This window comes from Bombina bombina, chromosome 7 (assembly GCF_027579735.1).
Source record: "Bombina bombina isolate aBomBom1 chromosome 7, aBomBom1.pri, whole genome shotgun sequence".
NCBI classification, from domain to species: domain Eukaryota; kingdom Metazoa; phylum Chordata; class Amphibia; order Anura; family Bombinatoridae; genus Bombina; species Bombina bombina.
Genome location: NC_069505.1, coordinates 544,131,621 through 544,157,006, shown reverse-complemented (window position 1 = coordinate 544,157,006; position 25,386 = coordinate 544,131,621). Strand labels below are relative to the sequence as shown.

Below are 25,386 nucleotides of genomic sequence, written 5' to 3'. Positions count from 1 at the left end.
GTGACGTATGGGATATACATTCCTACCAGGAGGGGCAACGTTTCCCAAACCTCAAAATGCCTATAAATACACCCCTCACCACACCCACAATTCAGTTTTACAAACTTTGCCTCCCGTGGAGGTGGTGAAGTAAGTTTGTGCTAGATTCTACGTTGATATGCGCTTCGCAGCAGGCTGGAGCCCGGTTTTCCTCTCAGTGTGCAGTGAATGTCAGAGGGATGTGAAGAGAGTATTGCCTATTTGAATTCAATGGTCTCCTTCTACGGGATCTATTTCATAGGTTCTCTGTTATCGGTCGTAGAGTTTTATCTCTTACCTCCCTTTTCAGATCGACGATATACTCTTATGTACCATTACCTCTACTGATTCTCGTTTCAGTACTGGTTTGGCTATCTACTATATGTAGATGAGTGTCCTGGGGTAAGTAAGTCTTATTTTTTGTGACACTCTAAGCTATGGTTGGGCACTTTATTTATAAAGTTCTAAATATATGTCTTTAAACTTATATTTCTCCTACATAGGTGTGTCCGGTCCACGGCTTCATCCTTACTTGTGGCAATATTCTCTTCCCTAACAGGAAATGGCAAAGAGGCACACAGCAAAAGCTGTCCATATAGCCCCTCCTCTGGCCCCGCCCCCCAGTCATTCTCTTTGCCGCTCTGAACAAGTAGCATCTCCACGGGGATGGTAAAGAGTTTGTGGTGTTTAGTTGTAGTTTTTATTTCTTCTATCAAGAGTTTGTTATTTTAAAATAGTGCCGGCTTGTACTATTTACTCTGCAACAGAAAAGGGATGAAGATTTCTGTTAAAGAGGGCTATGATTTTAGCACAAGTAACTAAAATCCATTGCTGTTACCACGCAGGACTGTTGAAACCAGAGAACTTCAGTTGGGGGTAACAGTTTGCAGAATCATCTGCTTCAGGTATGACTAGTCTCCTTTCTAACAACACAGGCTATTGCTAGAAGACTGTCATTTTTCCCCTCAGGGAAAACAGTAAGCCATTTTTCTTAGAACTCAGCAAAACAAGATAACAGGCTTACTTTTCTAGTTCTTATGCTGGTAGACACTATTGTGGGCCAAATCGATTGGTGTTTATTACATTTTAATGGCATTTGGGATGTTTTATAAACTTACATACACTTGGGAACGTTTTTATTAGATCTGGCTTGTATTAGACGCCTAATCTAGTCAGAAAGGCCCCTTCACTCTAGTATGCTGAGGGAGGAGGCCCCATTTTCGCGCCTCAGTTGCGCAGTTAATTTCAAAGGCAGTGCATGCAGGTTCATGTGAGAGGGTCCAGTGGCTCAGAAAACGACTCCGGAGGGCTGATTTCTGTGGTGGTTGACCCCTAAGGAAGGTAAAAGCTACAGCAAGAGCTGTAGCTGGGACTGTAGTGTGTAAAACGGGTTAAAACCAACAATTAGCTCCGGTTTGCTTATTTTTGGGTCTAGAGTCCCTATTTTTGGTGTGCAATACTTTCAAAGCATTAGGACACTGGGGTATAAATTTGATAAAAATCGGATATTGCCTTCATAGTTTTTTTAACATTCAGAAATAAAGTGTGTCATTTTATTATTTAAAGAGACAGTAACGGTTTTGCTTAAAATCGTTTTTATTGCATTAAAAGCCTGCCAAAGTCTGTTTAACATGTCTGAACCATCAGATAACTTATGTTCTGTGTGTATAGAGGCCAATGTGGCCCCCCCTGCGAGTGTATGTGATAATTGTGCCATAGCGTCCAAACAAAGTAAGGACAGTTCTGTCACATTTAATAAAATTGCCCAAGATGATTCATCTAATGAAGGTAGTGGGGATAGTTCTACATCCTCTCCTTCTGTGTCTACACCAGCTTTGCCCGCGCAGACACCTTCTGGCGCGACAATGCTTGTTTCTATGCAGCAATTATCAGCAGTAGTGGATAATTCTATAGCAAATCTGTTATCCAAACTGCCTGCATTTCAGAGAAAGCGTGATTGTTCAGTTTTAAATACAGATAAAAAGGATGAACAATTAGACGCTGACGATGCTTTATCTATTTTACCCTCACATCAATCAGAATTGGCTGTAAGGGAGGGACTGTCTGAGGGAGAAATTTCTGACTAGGGAAAAATTTCTCAACAGGCAGAGCCCGATATAGTAGCATTTAAATTTAAGCTAGAACATCTCCGCGCCCTGCTTAAGGAGGTATTAGGTACTCTGGATGATTGTGATTCCATGGTAACTCCAGAAAAGTTGTGCAAGTTGGACAAGTTCTTAGAAGTCCCAGTGCACGATGACGCCTTTCCAATACCCAAGAGGGTAGCGGACATAGTGAATAAGGAGTGGGAGAAACCGGGTATTCCCTTTACCCCACCTCCTATATTTAAGAAAATGTTTCCCATTGTAGACCCCAGAAGGGACGCATGGCAGACGGTCCCGAAGGTAGAGGGAGCAGTTTCAACATTAGCGAAGCGCACAATTATTCCTATAGAGGACAGCTGCGCTTTCAAAGATCCTATGGATAAAAAATTGGAAGGTTTGCTTAAAAAGATTTTTGTTCAGCAAGGCTTCATTCTTCAACCAGCTACGTGTATTATTACTGTCACCTCAGCTGCGTCCTTTTGGTTCGAGGAACTAGAGAGGTCGCTCCAGAAGGAGACTTCATATGAAGAAGTCATGGACAGAATTCACACACTAAAGTTAGCTAATTCCTTTATATTGGATGCGCATTTCAAATAATGAAATTAGCGGCGAAAAACTAATTTTTTAGTTTTGCTATAGTGGCGCGTAGGGCGCTTTGGCTAAAATCGTGGTCGGCAGATGTGTCGTCCAAGACTAAGTTACTTAATATTCCTTTCAAAGGTAAGACCCTTTTTGGGCCGGAATTGAAGGAGATTATTTCAGACATCACTGGTGGTAAGGGCCATGCCCTCCCACAAGATAGACCTTTCAAGGCTAAGAACAAGTCTAATTTTCGTTTCTTTTTGCAATTTCAGGAACGGACCGGCTAATAACTCTACAGCCTCTAGACAAGACGGTAACGCTGTCCAGCCTAAACCTGCATGGAAACCGGTGCAAGGCTGGAACAAGGGTAAACAGGCCAAGAAGCCTGCTGCTGCTACCAAGACAGCATGAAGGGGTAGCCCCCGATCCGGGACCGGATCTAGTAGGGGGCAGATTATCTCTCTTTGCTCAGGCTTGGGCAAGAGATGTTCCGGATCCCTGGGCACTAGAAATAGTCTCCCAGGGTTACCTTCTAGAGTTCAAGGGACTACCTCCAAAGGGAAGGTTCCACATGTCTCGCTTATCTTCAGACCAAATAAAGAAACAGGCATTCTTACATTGCGTAAGAGACCTATTAAAGATGGGTGTGATAAACCCAGTCCCCTCAGGGGAACAAGGTCTAGGTTTTTACTCGAACCTGTTTGTAGTTCCCAAAAAAGAGGGAACTTTCAGGCCAATTCTGGATTTAAAGATATTAAACAAATTCCTCAGAGTTCCATCGTTCAAGATGGAAACCATTCGGACAATCTTACCAACAAGCCAGGAGGGTCAATATTTGTCTACCGTGGACTTAAAGGATGCGTATCTGCATATCCCGATCCACAAAACTCATCATCAGTTCCTGAGGTTCGCCTTTCTGGACAAACATTACCAGTTCGTGGCTCTTCCATTCGGTTTAGCCACCGCTCCCAGAATTTTCACAAAGGTGCTAGGGTCCCTTCTAGCGGTCCTAAGGCCGAGGGGCATTGCTGTAGCACCTTACCTAGACGACATTCTAATCCAAGCGTCGTCTCTTTCCAAAGCAAGGGCTCATACAGAGATTGTCGTAGCCTTTCTCAGATCTCACGGGTGGAAGGTGAACATAGAAAAAAGTTCCCTGTCACCGTCCACAAGGGTTCCTTTTCTGGGAACAATAATAGATTCTGTGGAAATGAAGATCTTCCTGACAGAGGTCAGAAAGGTAAAGCTTCTAAATGCTTGTCGAGTTCTTCATTCTATTCCTCAGCCCTCCATAGCTCAGTGCATGGAAGTAATGGGACTAATGGTTGCAGCAATGGACGTGGTTCCTTTTGCTCAAATTCATTTAAGACCATTACAGCTGTGCATGCTCAAACAGTGGAATGGGGATTATGCAGACTTGTCTCCCCAAATTCAAGTAGATCAGGTAACCAGGGACTCACTCCTCTGGTGGTTGACTCAGGATCACCTGTCTCAGGGAATGAGTTTCCGCAGACCAGAGTGGGTCATTGTCACGACCGACGCCAGCCTCTTGGGCTGGGGCGCGGTCTGGGACTCTCTGAAAGCTCAGGGCCTATGGTCTCGGGAAGAGTCTCTTCTCCCGATAAACATTTTGGAGCTGAGAGCGATATTCAATGCGCTCCTGGCTTGGCCTCAACTAGCGGAGGCCAGGTTCATAAGGTTTCAGTCGGACAACATGACGACTGTAGCGTACATCAATCATCAGGGGGGAACAAAGAGTTCCTTAGCGATGAAAGAGGTCTCCAAGATCATCAAATGGGCGGAGGATCACTCCTGCCATCTTTCTGCGATTCACATCCCAGGAGTAGACAACTGGGAGGCGGATTATCTGAGTCGTCAGACTATCCATCCGGGGGAGTGGGAACTTCACCCGGAGGTCTTTGCCCAGTTAACTCAACTATGGGGCAACCCAGATATGGATCTGATGGCGTCTCGTCAGAACTCCAAGGTTCCTCGATACGGGTCCAGATCCAGGGATCCCAAGGCGACACTGGTGGATGCATTAGTGGCGCCCTGGTCGTTCAATCTGGCTTATGTTTTTCCACCGTTCCCTCTCCTTCCCAGGCTTGTAGCCAGGATCAAACAGGAGAAGGCCTCGGTGATTCTAATAGCTCCTGCGTGGCCACGCAGGACTTGGTATGCAGATCTGGTGAATATGTCATCGGTTCCACCATGGAAGCTACCTTTGAGGCAGGATCTTCTAGTTCAAGGTCCATTCAGACATCCAAATATAGTCTCTCTGCAACTGACTGCTTGGAAATTGAACGCTTGATTCTATCTAAGCGTGGGTTTTCTGATTCGGTTATAGACACTCTGGTACAAGCCAGAAAACCAGTGACTAGGAAAATTTACCATAAGATATGGCAAAAATATATCTGTTGGTGCTATTCCAAAGGTTTTTCTTGGAGTAAACTCAAAATCCCTAGAATACTTTCCTTTCTCCAAGAGGGTTTGGATAAAGGTTTGTCAGCTAGTTCCTTGAAAGGACAGATATCTGCTCTGTCTGTTTTGTTACACAAACGACTGGCAGCCGTGCCAGATGTACAGGCGTTTGTACAGGCATTAGTTAGAATCAAGCCTGTCTACAGACCTATGACTCCTCCATGGAGTCTAAACTTAGTTCTTTCAGTTCTTCAAGGGGTTCCGTTTGAACCCTTACATTCCATAGATATTAAGTTACTATCTTGGAAAGTTTTGTTTTTGGTTGCTATCTCTTCTGCTAGAAGAGTTTCTGAATTATCTGCTCTGCAGTGTTCTACTCCCTATCTGGTTTTCCATTCAGATAAGGTAGTTCTACGTACCAAACCTGGTTTTCTTCCAAAGGTGGTTTCCAACAGGAATATTAACCAGGAAATAGTTGTTCCTTCCCTGTGTCCGAATCCAGTTTCAAAGAAGGAACGGTTGTTACACAACCTAGATGTGGTCCGTGCTCTAAAATTCTACTTAGAGGCAACTAAGGATTTCAGACAAACTTCATCCTTGTTTGTTGTTTATTCTGGTAAGAGGAGAGGGCAGAAAGCTACTGCTACCTCTCTTTCCTTTTGGCTGAAAAGCATCATCCGATTGGCTTATGAGACTGCCGGACGGCAGCCCCCTGAACGAATCACAGCTCACTCTACTAGGGCTGTGGCTTCCACATGGGCCTTCAAGAACGAGGCTTCTGTTGATCAGATTTGTAAGGCAGCGACTTGGTCTTCACTGCATACTTTTACAAAATTTTATAAATTCGATACTTTTGCCTCTTCGGAGGCTGTTTTTGGGAGAAAGGTTTTGCAAGCCGTGGTGCCTTCCGTTTAGGTCGCCTGACTTGTTCCCTCCCTTCATCCGTGTCCTATAGCTTTGGTATTGGTTCCCACCAGTAAGGATGAAGCCGTGGACCGGACACACCTATGTAGGAGAAAACAGAATTTATATCTTACCTGATAAATTCCTTTCTCCTACGGTGTGTCCGGTCCACAGCCCGCCCTGGCTTTTTGTCAGGCTTAAATATTTTTATCTCTATACACTACAGTCACCACGGCACCCTATAGTTTCTCCTTTTTCTCCTAACCGTCGGACGAATGACTGGGGGGCGGGGCCAGAGGAGGGGCTATATGGACAGCTTTTGCTGTGTGCCTCTTTGCCATTTCCTGTTAGGGAAGAGAATATTCCCACAAGTAAGGATGAAGCCGTGGACCGGACACACCGTAGGAGAAAGGAATTTATCAGGTAAGATATAAATTCTGTTTTGCCATGATTCAGGATGATCAATATTCCTTATTTCAGACAGTCAGTTTCATTATTTGGGATAATGCATATGAATAATCATTTTTTTCTTACCTTAAAAATTGTTTCAATTGACTTTTTTCCCTGTGGGCTGTTAGGCTCACGGGGGCTGAAAATGCTTCAATTTATTGCGTCATTCTTGGCGCAGACTTTTTTGGCGCAAAAAATTCTGTTTGTCATTTCTGGCGTCAAACTTGACGCCGGAAGTTGTTCGTGTTTGCGTCATTTTTTTTACGTTTTGCGCCAAAAATGTCGGCGTCACCGGATGTGGCGTCATTCTTGTCTCCACCTTTTTTTCACATTATTTCAGTCTCATTTTGCATTGCTTCTGGTTGCTAGAGGCTTGTTCATTGGCATTTTTTTCCCATTCCTGAAACTGTCATTTAAGGAATTTGATATTTTTGCTTTATATGTTGTTTTTTTCTTTTACATATTGCAAGATGTCTCACATTGACCCTGGATCAGAATCTACTTCTGGAAAGGCGCTGCCTGATGCTGGTTCTACCAAAGTTAAGTGCATTTGTTGTAAACTTGTGGTAATTGTTCCTCCGGCTGTAGTTTGTGATGAATGTCATGATAAGCTTGCTAATGCAGATAGTATTTCCATTAGTAATATACCATTACCTGTTGCTGTTCCTTCAACATCTAATACTCAGGATGTTCCTGTTAATATAAAAGAATTAGTTTCTAAATCTATTAGGAAGGCTATGTCTGTTATTCCTCCTTCCAGTAAACGTAAAAGGTCTTTTAAAACTTCTCATTTTTCAGAGGAATTTTTAAATGACCGTCATCATTCTGATTTGTCTGTTTCTGATGAGGATATTTCTGGTTCAGAGGATTCTGTCTCAGATATTGACACTGATAAATCTTCATATTTATTTAAGATGAAATTTATTCGCTCTTTACTTGAAGAAGTTTTAATCGCATTAGAAATGGAGGATTATAGTCCTCTTGATACTAAATCTACTAAGCGTTTAAATTCGGTTTTTAAACCTCCTATAGTTATTCCAGAAGTTTTTCCTGTCCCTGATGCTATTTCTGAAGTAATTTCTAGGGAATGGAATAATCTGGGTACTTCATTTACTCCTTCTCAAAGGTTTAAGAAATTGTATCATGTGCCATCTGACAGATTAGAGTTTTGGGACAAAATCCCTAAAGTTGATGGGGCTATCTCTACTTTTGCTAAACATACTACTATTCCTACAGCAGATAGTACTTCCTTTAAGGATCCTTTAGATAGGAAGATTGAATCCTTTCTAAGGAAAGCTTATTTATGTTCAGGTAATCTTCTTAGGCCTGCTATTTCTTTGGCTGATGTTGCTGCCGCTTCCACTTTTTTTGGTTGGAGGCTTTAGCACAGCAAGTATCAGACCATAATGCTCATAGCATTGTTAAACTTCTTCAACATGCTAATAACTTTATTTGTGATGCCATCTTTGATATCATTAGAGTTGATGTCAGGTATATGTCTTTAGCTATTTTAGCTAGAAGAGCTTTATGGCTTAAAACTTGGAATGCAGATATGTCTTCTAAGTCAACTTTGCTTTCTCTTTCTTTCCAAGGTAATAAATTATTTGGTTCCCAGTTGGATTCAATTATTTCAACTGTTACCGGGGGGAAAGGAACTTTTTTGCCTCAGGACAAAAAATCTAAAGGTAAATATAGGGCTGCTAATCGTTTTCGTTCCTTTCGTCAGAATAAGGAACAGAAGCCTGACCCTTCCCCTAAAGGAACGGTTTCTGTTTGGAAACCTTCTCCAATCTGGAATAAATCCAAGCCTTTTAGAAAGTCAAAACCAGCTCCCAAGTCCACATGAAGGTGCGGCCCTCATTCCAGCACAGCTGGTAGTGGGCAGGTTACGATTTTTCAAAGACATTTGGATCAATTCGATTCACAGTCTTTGGATTCAGAGCATTGTTTCTCAAGGGTACAGAATAGGTTTCAAGATAAGGCCGCCTGCGAAGAGATTTTTTCTCTCTCGCATTCCAATAAATCCAGTGAAGGCTCAGGCATTTCTGAAATGTGTTTCAGATCTCGAGTTGGCTGGAGTAATTGTGCCAGTTCCAGTTCTGGAACACAGTCTGGGGTTTTACTCAAATCTATTCATTGTACCAAAGAAGGAGAATTCCTTCAGACCAGTTCTGGATTTAAAGATATTGAATCGTTATGTAAGGATACCAACATTCAAAATGGTAACTATAAGGACTATTCTGCCTTTTGTTCAGCAAGGGCATTATATGTCCACAATAGATTTACAGGATGCATATATTCATATTCCGATTCATCCAGATCACTTTCAGTTTCTGAGATTCTCTTTTCTAGACAAGCATTACCAGTTTGTGGCCCTTCCGTTTGGCCTAGCAACAGCTCCAAGGATCTTTTCAAAGGTTCTCGGTGCCCTTCTCTCTGTAATCAGAGAACAGGGTATTGCGGTATTTCCTTATTTGGACGATATCTTGGTACTTGCTCAGTCTTCACATTCTGCAGAATCTCATACAAATCAACTTGTGTCGTTTCTTCAAAGACATGGTTGGAGGATCAATTTACCAAAGAGTTCGTTGATTCCTCAGACAAAGGTAACCTTTTTGGGTTTTCAAATAGATTCAGTGTCCATGACCTTGTCTCTAACAGAAAAGAGACGTCTGAAGTTGGTTTCAGCCTGTCGAAACCTTCAGTCTCAATCATTCCCTTCGGTAACTTTATGCATGGAAATTCTAGGTCTCATGACTGCTGCATCGGACGCGATCCCCTTTGCTCGTTTTCACATGCGACCTCTTCAGCTTTGTATGCTGAACCAATGGTGCAGGGATTATACAAAGATATCACAATTAATATCCTTAAAACCCAATGTACGACACTCTCTGACGTGGTGGATAGATCACCATCGTTTAGTTCAAGGGGCTTCTTTTGTTCGTCCAACCTGGACTGTGATCTCAACAGATGCGAGTCTGTCAGGTTGGGGAGCTGTATGGGGATCTCTGACATCGCAGGGGGTTTGGGAATCTCAGGAGGCGAGATTACCAATCAACATTTTGGAACTCCGTGCGATTTTCAGAGCTCTTCAGTTCTGGCCTCTTCTGAAGAGAGAATCGTTTATTTGTTTTCAGACAGACAATGTCACAACCGTGGCATATGTCAATCATCAGGGTGGGACTCACAGTCCTCAGGCTATGAAAGAAGTATCTCGGATACTTGTATGGGCGGAATCCAGCTCCTGTCTAATCTCTGCGGTTCACATCCCAGGTGTAGACAATTGGGAAGCGGATTATCTCAGTCGCCAGACGTTACATCCGGGCGAATGGTCCCTTCACCCAGAGGTATTTCTTCAGATTGTTCAAATCTGGGGACTTCTAGAAATAGATCTGATGGCCTCTCATCTAAACAAGAAACTTCCCAGGTATCTGTCCAGATCCAGGGATCCTCAGGCGGAGGCAGTGGACGCGTTGTCGCTTCCTTGGAATTATCATCCTGCCTATATCTTTCCGCCTCTAGTTCTTCTTCCAAAAGTGATTTCCAAAATTCTTATGGAACGTTCGTTTGTACTGCTGGTGGCTCCAGCATGGCCTCACAGGTTTTGGTATGCGGATCTCATTCGGATGGCCAGTTGCCAACCTTGGACACTTCCGTTAAGACCAGACCTTCTATCTCAAGGCCCATTTTTCCATCAGGATCTCAAATCATTAAATTTGAAGGTATGGAAATTGAACGCTTGATTCTTAGTCATAGAGGTTTCTCTGACTCAGTAATTAATACTATGTTACAGGCTCGTAAATCTGTGTCTAGGAGGATTTATTATCGAGTCTGGAAGACTTACATTTCTTGGTGTTCTTCTCATAAATTCTCTTGGCATTCTTTTAGAATTCCTAGAATTTTACAGTTTCTTCAGGATGGTTTGGATAAAGGTTTGTCTGCAAGTTCCTTGAAAGGACAAATCTCTGCTCTTTCTGTTCTTTTTCACAGAAAGATTGCTAATCTTCCTGATATTCATTGTTTTGTACAAGCTTTGGTTCGTATTAAACCTGTCATTAAACATGTTACGGCAAGCATACAAGTTTGAAAATTGTTTGTACTGTTCTGCGATGCAGGGTTACAGCGCTCCTTCTCGGATGTCTTAAGTGACGCCCACAAAGGGCGGGGCTTCTTTTGGCGCTGGGGCTCGGAAAATAGCCGCGCAGCGTACATTCACTTCCGGAAAGCCCCGACTGTCTGTAGGAGCTGTTGCTAGTGACGCCAAGACTGCATGGTTGCGAGCTAAGCCGGCGGTCTTGGGCGTTGTAGGATCGATCCGGACTTGTGCCTGAGAGTGGTCGGTGAACCGTGGGGGCAGGTAGGCGCCTCAGCAGAGCTGTTGAGGCGAGGTGCTGATCGTCTAGCTGATTTACACTAAAAAAGTAACAGATTGTTAGACATTTTTAAACACACAATTTTTTGTCAGGATCTGATATACTACAAATATTTGTTTGTACTGTTATGCACTGTGCATTTTGGCCATAAATTGTAAAAGTAAACAATCCAAACATACAATTTAAAGGGACAAGACCAATTTTTTGCTTGCTTTTTCTGTTATCATGGATTCAGATGATATTCATACTGTAACATGTTCCATGTGTTTGGATGCCACTGTGGAACCTCCTGTTCCTTTTTGCCCTTCCTGCATTGAGAGGGCTTTACACTATAGAGACCAAAAAATTTTTTGATACATCTTTGCCTAAGGCGGATGCTACTCAAGAGTCTACGGATGAGATGCAGAGTATGCCGCAACTTTCTCCCCAAGCGTCACAGCCCCTAAAGCCCGCTCAAGTGGGACCATGTATTTCGCCAGTTTCTGCTGCTTTTACATTAAAGGACAAAGCTGCAGTGATGTCCTCTACCCTTCCCATATCGCACGGCAAGCGTACACGAAGGGACAATTATGTGGTTAATGCAGCCTCTGATACTAGTATGGCGATTGTGGAAGTACCCTCCCGGGGGTTCTGAGTTGGAGGGTACGGAAGTCCTATCTGAAGGTGAACTTTCTGACTCAGGAAGTGCTTTGCCCCTGACTGATTCTGAAGTGGTTTCTTTCAGGTTTAAGCTTGAACACCTCCGCTTATTGCTGAGGGAGGTATTGGTTACTCCAGATGATTGTGACTCAATAGTGGTTCCTCCAGAAAAATTGAGTAAATTGGATAGATACTTGGAAATTCCATCTTACTCAGATGTCTTTCTAGTTCCAAAAAGGACTTCAGAGATTATTGCAAAAGAGTGGGAGAGACCAGGCATTCCCTTCTCTCCTTCTCCCGTTTTTAAAAAGATGTATCCTGTAGCCGACGCTATTAGGGATTCTTGGCAGACAGTCCCTAAAGTGGAGGGAGCTATCTCTACCCTGGCCAAAAGAACTACTATTCCCATCGAGGATAGTTGTGCTTTCAAAGACCCTATGGATAAGAAGTTGTAGGGTCTCCTTAAGAATATTTACGTTCACCAGGGATTTCTATTGCAACCAGCGGCTTGCATTGTTACAGTTACCAGTGCGGCCGCTTATTGGTTTGATGCTCTAGAAGAGTCTCTTAAGACTGAGACTCCTTTGGAAGAGATACAGGATAGGATTAAAGCTCTTAAGTTAGCTAACCTGTTTATTACAGATGCTTCTCTGCAGATTACTAAATTGGCGGCTAAGAGTTCAGGCTTTGCCATCTTAGCACGCAGGGCCTTATGGCTGAAGTCTTGGTCTGCAGATGTGTCATCCAAGTCTAAGCTTTTGGCTATTTCTTACAAGGGGAAGACCCTGTTCGGGCCTGACTTGAAGGAAATCATTTCTGACATCACGGGAGGTAAGGGTCATCTCCTCCCTCAGGATAAAAAGTCCAAACAGAGAGGTCGACGGAGTAATTTTCATTCCTTTCGAAATTTCAAGGGAGTTCCCCCTTCCTCTTCCTCTAAACATGAAGGGAACTATTCACAAACCAAGTCTACTTGGAGACCGAACCAGTCTTGGAACAAGGGTAAACAATCTAAGAAGCCTACTGCTGTTTCCAAGTCAGCATGAAGGGTCGGCCCCCGATCCGGGACCGGATCTAGTCGGGGGCAGACTCTCTCTCTCTTCGTCCAGGCTTGGATAAGAGATGTACAGGATCCCTGGATGCTAGTAATTGTGTCTCAGGTATATAAGTTGGAGTTCAGAAACTCTTCCCCAGAGGAAGGTTTCTTCTTTCTCGATTATCTGCAGACCAGACAAAAAGAGAGGCGTTCTTACGTTGTGTAGGAGACCTCTCTTACATAGAAACATAGATATTGACGGCAGATAAGAGCCATAGGCCCAGCAAGTCTGCCCGATATTACCTAACAGTATAAACTTATCTACTTTGTAGGATAGCCTTATGCTTGTCCCATGCATTTTTAAAGTCCCCCACAGTGTTTGTTGCTACTACCTCTTGAGGAAGTTTATTCCATAAATCAATCACTCTTTCTGTAAAGAAGTGCTTCCTCAAATTACTCTTGAATCTACTACCCTTTAGCTTGAGCTCATGACCCCTTGTTCTTGAATTTTCCATTTTATGTAAAATACCCACAGCCTCAGTTTTACTAAACCCTTTAATGTACTTGAAAGTTGCTATCATATCACCTCTTTCCCTTCTCTCCTCTAAGCTATACATATTTAGGTCATTGAGCCTATCCTGGTAAGTTTTATTTTTTAGACCATGGGAGTAATATGTCCTGTTCCAATACAAGAACAGGGACAGGGGTTTTATTCAAATCTCTTTGTAGTTCCCAAAAAAGAGGGAACGTTCCAACCTATTTTAGACCTCAAAAGTCTAAACAAGTTTCTCAGAGTTCCATCCTTCAAGATGGAAACTATTCGGACCATTCTTCCATTGATCCAGGAGGGTCAATTTATGACTACCGTGGATCTAAAGGATGCATATCTTCATGTTCCTATCCACAGAGATCATCACAAGTTCCTGAGGTTTGCCTTTCTGGACAAACATTTTCAGTTTGTGGCTCTTCCTTTCGGTCTGGCCACGGCACCCAGAATTTTCACAAAGGTTCTGGGGTCTCTGCTGGCGGTTCTAAGACCGCGGGGCATTGCAGTGGCACCTTATCTGGACGATATTCTGATCCAGGCGTCGTCTTATCATCTAGCAAAGTCTCATACCGACATTGTTCTGTCCTTTCTGAGGACTCACGGGTGGAAAGTGAATCTGGAAAAGAGTTCGCTGGTTCCACAGACAAGGGTTCCTTTCTTGGGAACTCTAATTGACTCTCTATCTATGAAAATCTTTTTGACGGAGGTCAGAAAGTTAAAGATTCTGAATACATGCCGAACCCTTCAGACCAATCCTCGGCCGTCAGTGGCTCAGTGCATGGAGGCAATTGGATTGATGGTAACGGCAATGGACTTCATTCCGTTTGCTCGTTTTCATCTCAGACCTCTGCAACTGAGCATGCTCAGACAGTGGAATGGAGATTATACAAATTTGTCTCCTCAAATTAATCTAGATCAGGAGACAAGGGACTCTCTTCTATGGTGGTTGTTGCTGGATCATCTATCCCAGGGGACATGCTTCCGCAGACCCTCATGGGTGATAGTGACAACGGACGCCAGCCTGATAGGATGGGGAGCAGTCTGGAACTCCCTGAGGGCTCAGGGTATATAGACTCAAGTGGAGTCTCTACTTCCCATCAATATCCTAGATTTGAGAGCAATATTCAATGCGCTTCAGGCTTGGCCTCAGTTGGCTTCGGCCAAATTCATCAGATTCCAGTCGGACAACATTACGACTGTAGCTTACATCAATCATCAGGGAGGAACAAGGAGTTCCTTAGCGATGACAGAAGTAGCCAAGATAATACAGTGGGCGGAGTCTCACTCTTGTTATCTGTCGGCGATCCACATCCCAGGTGTGGAAAGCTGGGAAGCGGATTTTCTGAGCAGACAGACATTTCATCCAGGAGAATGAGAACTCCATCCGGAGGTATTTGCCAACCTGATTCTCAGATGGGGCAGGCCGGAGTTGGATCTTATGGCATCTCGTCAGAATGCCAAGCTTCTGAGATATGGGTCCAGGGATCCCCAGGCCGAGTTGATAGATGCCTTGGCAGTGCCTTGGTCTTTCAGCCTAGCTTATGTGTTCCCTCCATTTGCTCTCCTTCCCCAGGTGATTGCTCGAGTCAAACAGGAGAGGGCATCAGTGATCCTCATCGCTCCTGCGTGGCCTCGCAGGATTTGGTATGCCGATCTGGTGGACATGTCATCTCAGCCACCGTGGAAGCTTCCATTGAGGAAAGATCTTCTCATTCAGAGACCCTTCCATCATCCGAATCTAGTTTCTCTGCAGCTAACTGCTTGGAGATTGAAAGCTTAATTTTATCTAAGTGAGGGTTTTCTGATTCGGTCATAGATACCTTGATTCAGGTACGTAAACCTGTTACTAGGAAAATTTACCATAAGATATGGCGTAAATATCTTTATTGATGTGAATCCAAGGGCTACTCATGGAGTAGGGTTAGGATTCCCAGGATTTTGTCTTTTCTCCAAGAAGGATTGGAGAAAGGGCTGTCAGCAAGTTCCTTAAAAGGACAGATTCCTGCTTTGTCCATTTTGTTACACAAACGTCTGGCTGACGTTCCAGATGTCCAATCTTTTTGTCAGGCTCTGACTAGAATCAGGCCTGTATTTAGACCAATTGCTCCTCCTTGGAGTTTGAATTTAGTTCCTAAAATTCTTCAAGGGGTTCCGTTTGAACCTATGCATTCCATAGATATTAAGTTATTATCTTGGAAAGTTTTATTTTTGGTTGCTATTTCTTCTGCTCGAAGAGTATCTGAGCTTTCGGCTTTACAATGTGATTCTCCTTTATCTTATTTTCCATTCGGATAAGGTGGTGTTACGAACCAAACCTGGTTTTCTTCCTAAGGTTGTTTCAAATAAAAATATTAATCAGGAAATTGTGGTTCCTTCCTTGTGTCCTAATCCTTCTTCTAAGAAGGAGCGGCTGTTACATAATTTGGACGTGGTCCGTGCTTTGAAGTTTTACTTACAGGCAACTAAGGATTTTCGGCAATCGTCTTCCTTGTTTGTTGTTTTTTCTGGGAAACGTAGGGGTCAGAAAGCTATGGCTACCTCTCTTTCTTTTTGGCTGAAGAGTATCATCCGTTTTGCATATGAGACTGCTGGACAACAGCTTCCTGAATGAATTACGGCTCATTCCACTAGGGCTGTGGCTTCCTCATGGGCATTCAAAAATGATGCTTCTGTTAAACAGATTTGCAAAGCTGCAACTTGGTCATCTCTTCACACTTTTTCCAAATTTTACAAATTTGATACTTTTGCCTCGTCTGAGACTGTTTTAGGGAGGAAAGTTCTTCAAGCAGTGGTGCCTTCCGTTTAGGTTCCCTGTCTTGTCCCTCCCTTTTCATCCGTGTACTATAGCTTTGGTATTGTATCCCACAAGTAAGGATGAAATCCGTGGACTCATCGTATCTTTTAAAAGAAAAGGAAATTTATTCTTACCTGATAAATTTGTTTCTTTTAAGATAAGATGAGTCCACGGCCCACCCTGTTTTTATGAGACAGGTCTTTATTTTTGTTAAACTTCAGTCACCTCTGCACCTTGGCTTTTCCTTTCTCTTCCTAACTTCAGTCGAATGACTGGAGTGGGAGGGAAGGGAGGAGCTATATATACAGCTCTGCTGTGGTGCTCTTTGCCTCCTCCTGCTCACCAGGAGGCGGCGATATCCCAAAAGTAAGGATGAAATCCGTGGACTCATCGTATCTTAAAAGAAACAAATTTATCAGGTAAGAATACATTTTAAAATGATTGTGCGGAATCTGTTGGCGCTCTACAAATAACCAATAATAATAATAATATCATAAGTTTAATCAGGCAAATAAAGATTTTGTGCTTGAGGGATATAATTGGAATAAGCATTTTGTGATTGTGATCACTAGAAAAATCCACTGACAATATTGCCTAATGTTCAGAAATCATCTGCCAAAACCAAGTGCAAGATTGTGTATATATATATATATATATATATATATATATATATATATATACACACACACTGGTGTTCAAATGTTTGGGTCACTTAGACATTTCCTTATTTTCTAAAGAAAAGCAAATTATTTTGTCCATTAGAATAACATTAAATTGATCAGAAATACAGTGTAGACATATAAATGACTATTGTAGCTGGAAATGGCTGATTTTTAATGAAATATCTACATAGGCGTACAGAGGTTAATTATCAGCAACCATCTGTCTTGTGTTCCAATGGCATGTTGTGTTTGCTAATCCAAATTTATCATTTAAAATGGCTAATTGATGATTAAAAATTCCTTTTACATTTATGTTAGCACAGCTGAAAATGGCTGTCCTGACTAAAGAAGGAATACAATTTGCCTTCATTAGACTAGTTGAGTATCTGGAGCATCAGCCATTGTGGGTTCGATTGCAGGCTCAAGATGGCCAAAAACAAAGAACTTTCTTTTGAAACTTGTCAGTCTATTCTTGTTCTGAGAAATGAAGGCTATTGGCGAGAAATTGCCAAGAAACTGAAAATCTATGTATTACTCCCTTCACAGGACAGTACAAACTGGTTCTAACCAGAATATAAAGAGGATTGGGAGGCCCGCGGTGCACAACTGAGCAAGAGGACAAATACATTAGAGTGTCTAGTTTGACAAACAGACGCCTCACAGGTTGTCAACTGGCAGCTTCATTAAATAATACCCCCAAAACACCAGTCTGTCTTTAATGGAGTGGCCAGCACAGTCACCAACCCTATTGAACTGGTGTGGTAGCAGCTTGATGAAAGCAAAGTTTGAATGACAGAATTATTATTTCACTTAAAATTTACTATTTCTAACCTTGTTAATGACTATATTTCCTATTCATGCTGATTACATGTATATTTTCATGGAAAATAAGGAAATGTCTGTGACCCCAAACTTTTGAACACCTGTGTTTTTATATATGTATGTGTTTATATGTGTGTATATATATATATATATATATATATATATATATACAGAATGAGGCAAGTGCACTCTCACAAACAGTTCTCCAAGTGCCAGGGTGCTAGAGTAGGTTTGAATATAGAGAACAGAAACAGCACTCTCTGGGCTTAAATACAAATAGTTAATTTATTCGGTAACGTTTCGGGGGATATCCTCCCCTTCATCAGGGTCTGATGACCTCTCTCTCTCTCTCTCTCTCTCTCTCTCTCTCTCTCTCTCTATCTATATATATATATATATATATATATATATATATATATATACATACATACACAGTGCTTGAAATTTCCAATAGTCCAGTAGTCCCAGGCGAGTAAGAAATTGCAGAGGACGAGAACATACATACATACATACATACATAAACACACACACACACACGTTAGTTTTAGTTATGTCTCCTATTAAGAGGAGTAAACATTGAACCATATCCATACAGGACATGTTCATGTGAAGCCTTCACTCGTCTCTAGGATAGAACAAGGGGAAGAACCATATGTGTGTGACCAGCAGAAGGCCAATCAGGAGAAAGTTGACATAAATACCAATACAGGTAAGTAATGGTTAACTTTCATTGCACTTTAATACTCATTTTAAATTAGCATAGCCTTGCAGTTAGAAAATGCTGTAAAGCACTATAACATTTTTATTGCTTGCCTGTACTTATGTGTTTAAACTCTGCATTCATGTAATAACAAGGTGTTTACTGTGCATTTAAATTTAATGAGTGGGTGAAATGAGAAATAATACTGTGAGATTTAATTTTATTACTACTAGGTCCAACCTGGCGATTGGTGGCTAAAATAATTATTACATATCTTGCTATAGGATTTTCTGCTTATAGTACAAAGTTGGCTTGTTATGTCAAACATTCCAATCTGTTTTCTCTATCCCAAAAAAAGGATATCTCCCTTTAAAGGGAGTCAGTGGCAATTAGATGTCTGTTCCTATAAAGGCAGAATATATTATAATACATCTTGGCTTAGGCTTTGTTTCTCAGCCCCAGTCCTCATGTACCACTAACAGGCCCATTTTTCATGATATCTTAACTAGAGCACAGGTAAAATAATCAGATGGTCAGTATCCATGGTAATTACTTTATTCTCATCCCTCAGCTGAATATTTTACCTGTGCTCTAGTTAACCTATGTGCCTTATGTGCTTTGGTTATAGTGCAGGTCTTGCCGATGTTGGCAAGACCGTGCTATATCTGCATGCCTTCGGGAGTAAAACATGCAATGCTAGCATAGCTTTGCTGCTTATGGTAAAGCTGAGCTAGTAATCTCCCTAATGATAGGCTGCGTCGGTCGTTAAAATTTTTAATTTTAAAATGATATAAATTTAGAATGTTATGTTTCATATATTTTTTATTTCTTAAAAAAAAAAAAAGGTTTATATGGATTTTGTATTGACTCCAGGACCAAGAAATATGTATGTTATGCAAGAATAGTCGAGGTGAAAATAATGCATCCTTTTTTACCCATAGTCTGCCAATTTTAAATACGTTTCTTTTGACTTTGGTTTGTTAATCATTGGTCCAATCGTTTTCTTTACTTGTTTGTCTAACTTTATAAAACATGTCAGATCAGTGGTATTGCATTTGAATATATTACTATAATTATTTAATTTATATATATTTTTTATCATTTTCTTTTTTGTGTGAACATTTTAAAAGAAATTCAAGAAAATCTATTGATTTTTCTGAAACATTTTGAACACTGATATACAGTGTTAAATACCATATAACAAAATGGATTTATTAATATTGATAGGGACATTGAACATGTCCTAGTTAGTACTTAAATGGAGCTTATTACACATATGTATATCCATCACTTTATCTTACTTCAGTATATGAATTCTTCTTTAAAGAAGCTAAGAATAAAGGAAAAAATAGTTTTGTAGCAATAGATTATGTATGTTTCCCTGCACAGAAAATTGAAGATCTCAGAGGGCTTTAAGACCTCACAAAAGAGGTATTGAATATTTAATAAATATGCAATCCAATATGTTGTTCACTTAAATGGTCAGTTACCATGTTGAGTTAACTATTTCTTTTGCCCCCTTTTTTCTACTTCTAAGTCTAAAAATATGCCCAGAATTTGCAGTTTATGTTATCATTTCTTTTGAAGCCAAACAATGGAGATTTTGTTAACACAGTGACGGTGGCAAATCCGGATTGGCTTATCTATTGGAAGAATGCAGAAATATGTAATTACAAGGTGTTTACTGCCCCATTAAGCCAATAAAAGCTATCACTATATATCACACTTGGTCAAGCTCCAGTAAAGAATCATCTATTGATTTTCTATATAGATGCTCGTCATGTGCTTTATTATATAATAAAATACAGGCTTTTGTAAAAATGTTCTTTTTTTAGTTAATCTATATATTAAAAATGTTTTTAATATATATAAATATGTGGCATGCTTTTGGGTATTATATAAACTAGAAATAGAATAATTATTACAAAATAAGCTGAAAGGTACACATCACAATGCTAAGGAACCATTGGTATAGAAAGACTTTATGAAATTGTAGTTCCTCAAATAGAAAAAGTGATCATAGGGTTGGAAAGTAAATCAAAATGTATGATTTATGTTACTTTTTATTGGACTTTGTATGCTATGTGACTTCGCACTTGTAATTTTGGATGTTTACTCTCTATATTGCTGTTTAAAAGTATATTTAATAAAGTTATCAATTAAAATAATTATTCTACATTCTTATTATACCATCAGTAATTATGTGAGTGAAGATACATTTATTATTATTTATAAAATGTTTAAAAGTAAATTTTTGTACCACTCTTATACATTTATGCAAACACAGCGGCCGTTGACTGCTACACACGTGCACGCTCCTGAGAGTTTTACTCTTCTACAAAGGATACCAAGAGAAAGAAACTTAATAACAGATGAAAATTGGAAAGTTTTTTTTTTATTTAAATAAATGTATGCTTTTTTCTGCTTCGGTCGTTAAAATTTTTAAGATATCATGAAAATCTGACCTTTTTTTGGCTTACTTGAGGACTGGAGATGCAAAACACTGGTTTAAGGGACACACAAGTATTTTTCTTTTCTTGCATCTAAAAGAGTTTATTTGTAAAGGTTTTTTTGTTGTTGTTTTAAAAAAAAAAAAAGATATTATGCTTAAGTGTCACTGTTGACCAATGAATCAGTGTCAAAATAAACAACTTTATTGTAACCATTTTCATATTATATATATTTTTAACATGTTTTAAAAGTACTAGAGTGGGGCTGTCTTTGTAGATGGCCGGAGACTGATATGCTATATATCATGTATGTATGTATGTATAGGATAAGTATTTTTTTTTTTACTTTAGATTATAGCAAATCTGAAGTAGCAACAACATATTTTATTTAGTGTATTTTTTTTTTTATCTTTGTCATAACGTGTATATATAGGGGCCATCAAGTAATGCTCTTCTAAGTTTTAATTTAAAAAAATGAATCCATTTTTATATTACCTGTTCTTTAAAATTGTTAAGATAATTAATTCTATTTATTAATATCTTTCTAACAGATGGATCTGAGAGCCAAACAATACTTGGAAACAATCAAGATGCAGTTACCAATATGAAGAAATGTTCTGTGTGTGGAAAATGGTTTTCCCAACAGTCCGTGGTTACTAGAGAAAATAATGATAGCGAGGAGAAACCTTTTTCAATTTCTGTATGCAAGAATTGTTCTACCTTGACACAATCCCTTACTATATATCCAAAAACACCTACTAATGAAAAGATGTTTTCATGTTCTATATGTGGTAAGTGTTTTTCGTGGCAATCAAGTCTTAATAAACATCAGAGCATTCATACCGGAGAAAGACCGTATCCATGTTCTGAATGTGGGAAATGTTTTACCCAACAATCAAGTCTTACTACACACAAGAAAATACATACAGGAGAGAAACCATTTTCATGTTCTGATTGTGGGAAACGGTTTACCCAGAAACCACATCTTCTTAGACACAAGAAAACACACACAGGAGAGAAACCTTTTTCATGTCCTGAATGTGGAAAATGTTTTACTGACCAACAGTCGCTAATTACACATGAGAAAATTCATACAGGAGAGAAACCATATACATGTTTTGAATGTGGCAAGTGTTTTGCTTGGCAATCAAGTCTTAATAAACATTTAATCATTCATACAGGAGAGAAACCATTTTTATGTCCTGAATGTGGAAAATGTTTTACTCAGCAATCATGTCTTATAACACACAAGAAAATTCATACAGGAAAGAAACCATTTTCTTGTACTGAATGTGGGAAGTGTTTTACCCAGAAAGCACACCTTCTTAGACATAAAAATACCCATACAGGTGAAAAACCATATTCATGCAATGAATGTGGGAAATGTTTTACAGACCAACAATCGCTTATTACACATGAAAAAATTCATACAGGAGAAAAGCCATTTTCATGTTCTGAGTGTGGGATATGTTTTACTCGTCAAGCAAACCTAATAGCACACCTTATCATTCATAGTGGAGAAAAACCATTTTCATGTGCAGAATGTGGGAAATGTTTTTCACGACAGTCAAACCTTAATACTCACGAGAAAATTCATACAGGAGAGAAACCATTTTCTTGTCCGGAGTGTGGAAAATGTTTTACGTTGCAATCAGACCTTTATAGGCATCAGAAGTTTCATAGAGGAGATAAACCATATTCATGTTCTGAATGTGGAAAATGTTTTACTCTCCAGTCTCATCTTCTTAGACATCAGACCATTCATACAGGAGAGAAACCATTTTCATGTTCTGAGTGTGGGAAACGGTTTACCCAACAATCACATCTTCTAAGGCATTCAAGAACGCATACAGGAGAGAAACCATTTTCATGTTCTGATTGTGGGAAGAGTTTTACTAGACAATCAAATTTTCTTACACATCAGAAAATACACAATAAAGATAAACCATTTTCATAACCTGAATGTGGCAAATGTATTGCATTGTCTGTTCTTTTCTGCATATTATGATGAAAATATTTTTTTTTAAGGTTTTGTTATCCAGGGGTTCCTTTTACACTTCCGTAAATTCAAATATTGAGAAAACATTTTTATCTTCTGAAAGGGGCATCTTGAACTGCTTAGAGTAAGGCAGACATCACCAATTTAGGAGGCACCAGGCAGATATTGAATTATAACAATTCTAAAAAGCAGAGAAGAGCAAACATTTCACTTACCTGACTCCTCATTGGTTTATTAAAACACTAATTAGACCAGAAACAAAAGTCTTATCCTTTTATCCTAATTCTAATCTTTGAATATCATAGTGGTAGTTGATTTGTATAGGAATGCAAACTACAAAAGATAACCTTTTCATAGAAAAGATCTCTATTATATTAATAGTTGTTTATAGATAAATAGTATTAAAGGGACACTGAACCCAAAATTTTTCATTTGTAATTCAGAAAGAGCATGCAATTTGAAGCAACTTTCTAATTTACTCCTATTATCAATTTTTCTTCGTTCTCTTGCTATCTTTTTTTTTTAAAAAGAAGGCATCTAAGCTTTTTTTTTTGTTTCAGTACTCTGGACAGCACTTTTTTATTGGTGGATGAATTTATCCACCAATCAGCAAGGACAACCCAGGTGGTTCACCAAAAATGGGCCGGCATCTAAACTTACATTCTTGCATTTCAAATAAAGATACCAAGAGAATGAAGAAAATTTGATAATAGGAGTAAATTCGAAATTTGCATAAAATTTCATGCTCAATCTGAATCACAAAATTAAATTTTTGGGTACAGTGTCCCTTTAATTAAATTAAATGAAGAAAAGTTATTATTAAACTATTTATATTAATTTAAAACAAAATTGTCAAAGTATGTGTGTAAACCAATACAATTGATAAAAAAGTGGAGTCAGTATAACAATAACAAAATAATTTATATAAAAAAATTAATTGTGGGTGTTAAAAAATATTTATTTTAATTTTAAAATGATATAAATTTAGAATGTTATGTTTCATATATTTTTTATTTCTTAAAAAAAAAAGTTTATATGGATTTTGTATTGACTCCAGGACCAAGAAATATGTATGTTATGCAAGAATAGTCAAGGTGAAAATAATGCATCCTTTTTTACCCATAGTCTGCCAATTTTAAATACGTTTCTTTTGACTTTGGTTTGTTAATCATTGGTCCAATCGTTTTCTTTACTTGTTTGTCTAACTTTATAAAACATGTCAGATCAGTGGTATTGCATTTGAATATATTACTATAATTATTTAATTTATACATATTTTTTATAATTTTCTTTTTTGTGTGAACATTTTAAAAGAAATTCAAGAAAATCTATTGATTTTTCTGAAACATTTTGAACACTGATATACAGTTTTAAATACCATATAACAAAATGAATTTATTAATATTGATAGGGACATTGAACATGTCCTAGTTAGTACTTAAATGGAGCTTATTACACATATGTGTATCCATCACTTTATCTTACTTCAGTATATGAATTCTTCTTTAAAGAAGCTAAGAATAATGGAAAAAATAGTTTTGTAGCAATAGATTATGTATGTTTCCCTGCACAGAAAATTGAAGATCTCAGAGGGCTTTAAGACCTCACAAAAGAGGTATTGAATATTTAATAAATATGCAATCCAATATGTTGTTCACTTAAATGGACAGTTACCATGTTGAGTTAACTATTTCTTTTGCCCCCTTTTTTCTACTTCTAAGTCTAAAAATATGCCCAGAATTTGCAGTTTATGTTATCATTTCTTTTGAAGCCAAACAATGGAGATTTTGTTAACACAGTGCCGGTGGCAAATCCGGATTGGCTCCTCCAAATAATAATAATTAGGTCTAAAAATGTTCCAACATAGTTGATATGTTTATCTATTGGAAGAATGCAGAAAATATGTAATTACAAAGTGTTTACTGCCCCATTAAGCCAATAAAAGCTATCACTATATATCACACTTGGTCAAGCTCCAGTAAAGAATCATCTATTGATTTTCTATATAGATGCTCGTCATGTGCTTTATTATATAATAAAATACAGGGTTTTGTAAAAATTTTCTTTTTTTAGTTAATCTATATATTAAAAATGTTTTTAATATATATAAATATGTGGCATCCTTTTGGGTATTATATAAACTAGAAATAGAATAATTATTACAAAATAAGCTGAAAGGTACACATCACAATGCTAAGGAACCATTGGTATAGAAAGACTTAATGAAATTGTAGTTCCTCAAATAGAAAAAGTGATCATAGGGTTGGAAAGTAAATCAAAATGTATGATTTATGTTACTTTTTATTGGACTTTGTTTGCTATGTGACTTCCCACTTGTAATTTTGGATGTTTACTCTCTATATTGCTGTTTAAAAGTATATTTAATAAAGTTATCAATTAAAATAATTATTCTACATTCTTATTATACCATCAGTAATTATGTGAGTGAAGATAAATTTATTATTATTTATAAAATGTGTAAAAGTACATTTTTGTACCACTCTTATACATTTATGCAAACACAGCGGCCGTTGACTGCTAGACACGTGCACGCTCCTGAGAGTTTTACTCTTCTACAAAGGATACCAAGAGAAAGAAACTTAATAACAGATGAAAATTGGAAAGTTTTTTTTTTATTTAAATGTATGCTTTTTTCTAATATTTATTTAAGACTATGCATACATGGTTTATTGTATAGAGTATTTATACTATTATTCTAAACCAGTGGCTCCCAGGTGGGTGGTATGGGCCCATGTGGGGTGGTGGGATTAGTGAGCTGGCCACTAATATGCACAATAGGTGCAAGGAGGTACTGGGATTACCCTAGAGGCACTAGTAGGCAAATAATGGAAGAGGATTCTAGTAGGCCACTTCAAGATTAATGA

The 25,386-nt window shown here is 39.0% G+C and overlaps 1 protein-coding gene across 1 annotated transcript in view; it reads left to right on the top strand.

The window, feature by feature from the left end:
* LOC128666989 (gastrula zinc finger protein XlCGF26.1) overlaps positions 1 to 22,465 on the top strand; it is a 42,455-nt gene extending 19,990 nt beyond the window's left edge. The window contains exons 4-5 of the mRNA XM_053721837.1: positions 17,948 to 18,061; positions 21,054 to 22,465. Of these exons, the coding sequence (XP_053577812.1) occupies positions 17,948 to 18,061; positions 21,054 to 22,459 (1,520 nt within the window). The 3' untranslated portion in view covers positions 22,460 to 22,465. The remainder of the gene's footprint in view (positions 1 to 17,947; positions 18,062 to 21,053) is intronic.
* Positions 22,466 to 25,386: the final 2,921 nt, after the last annotated feature.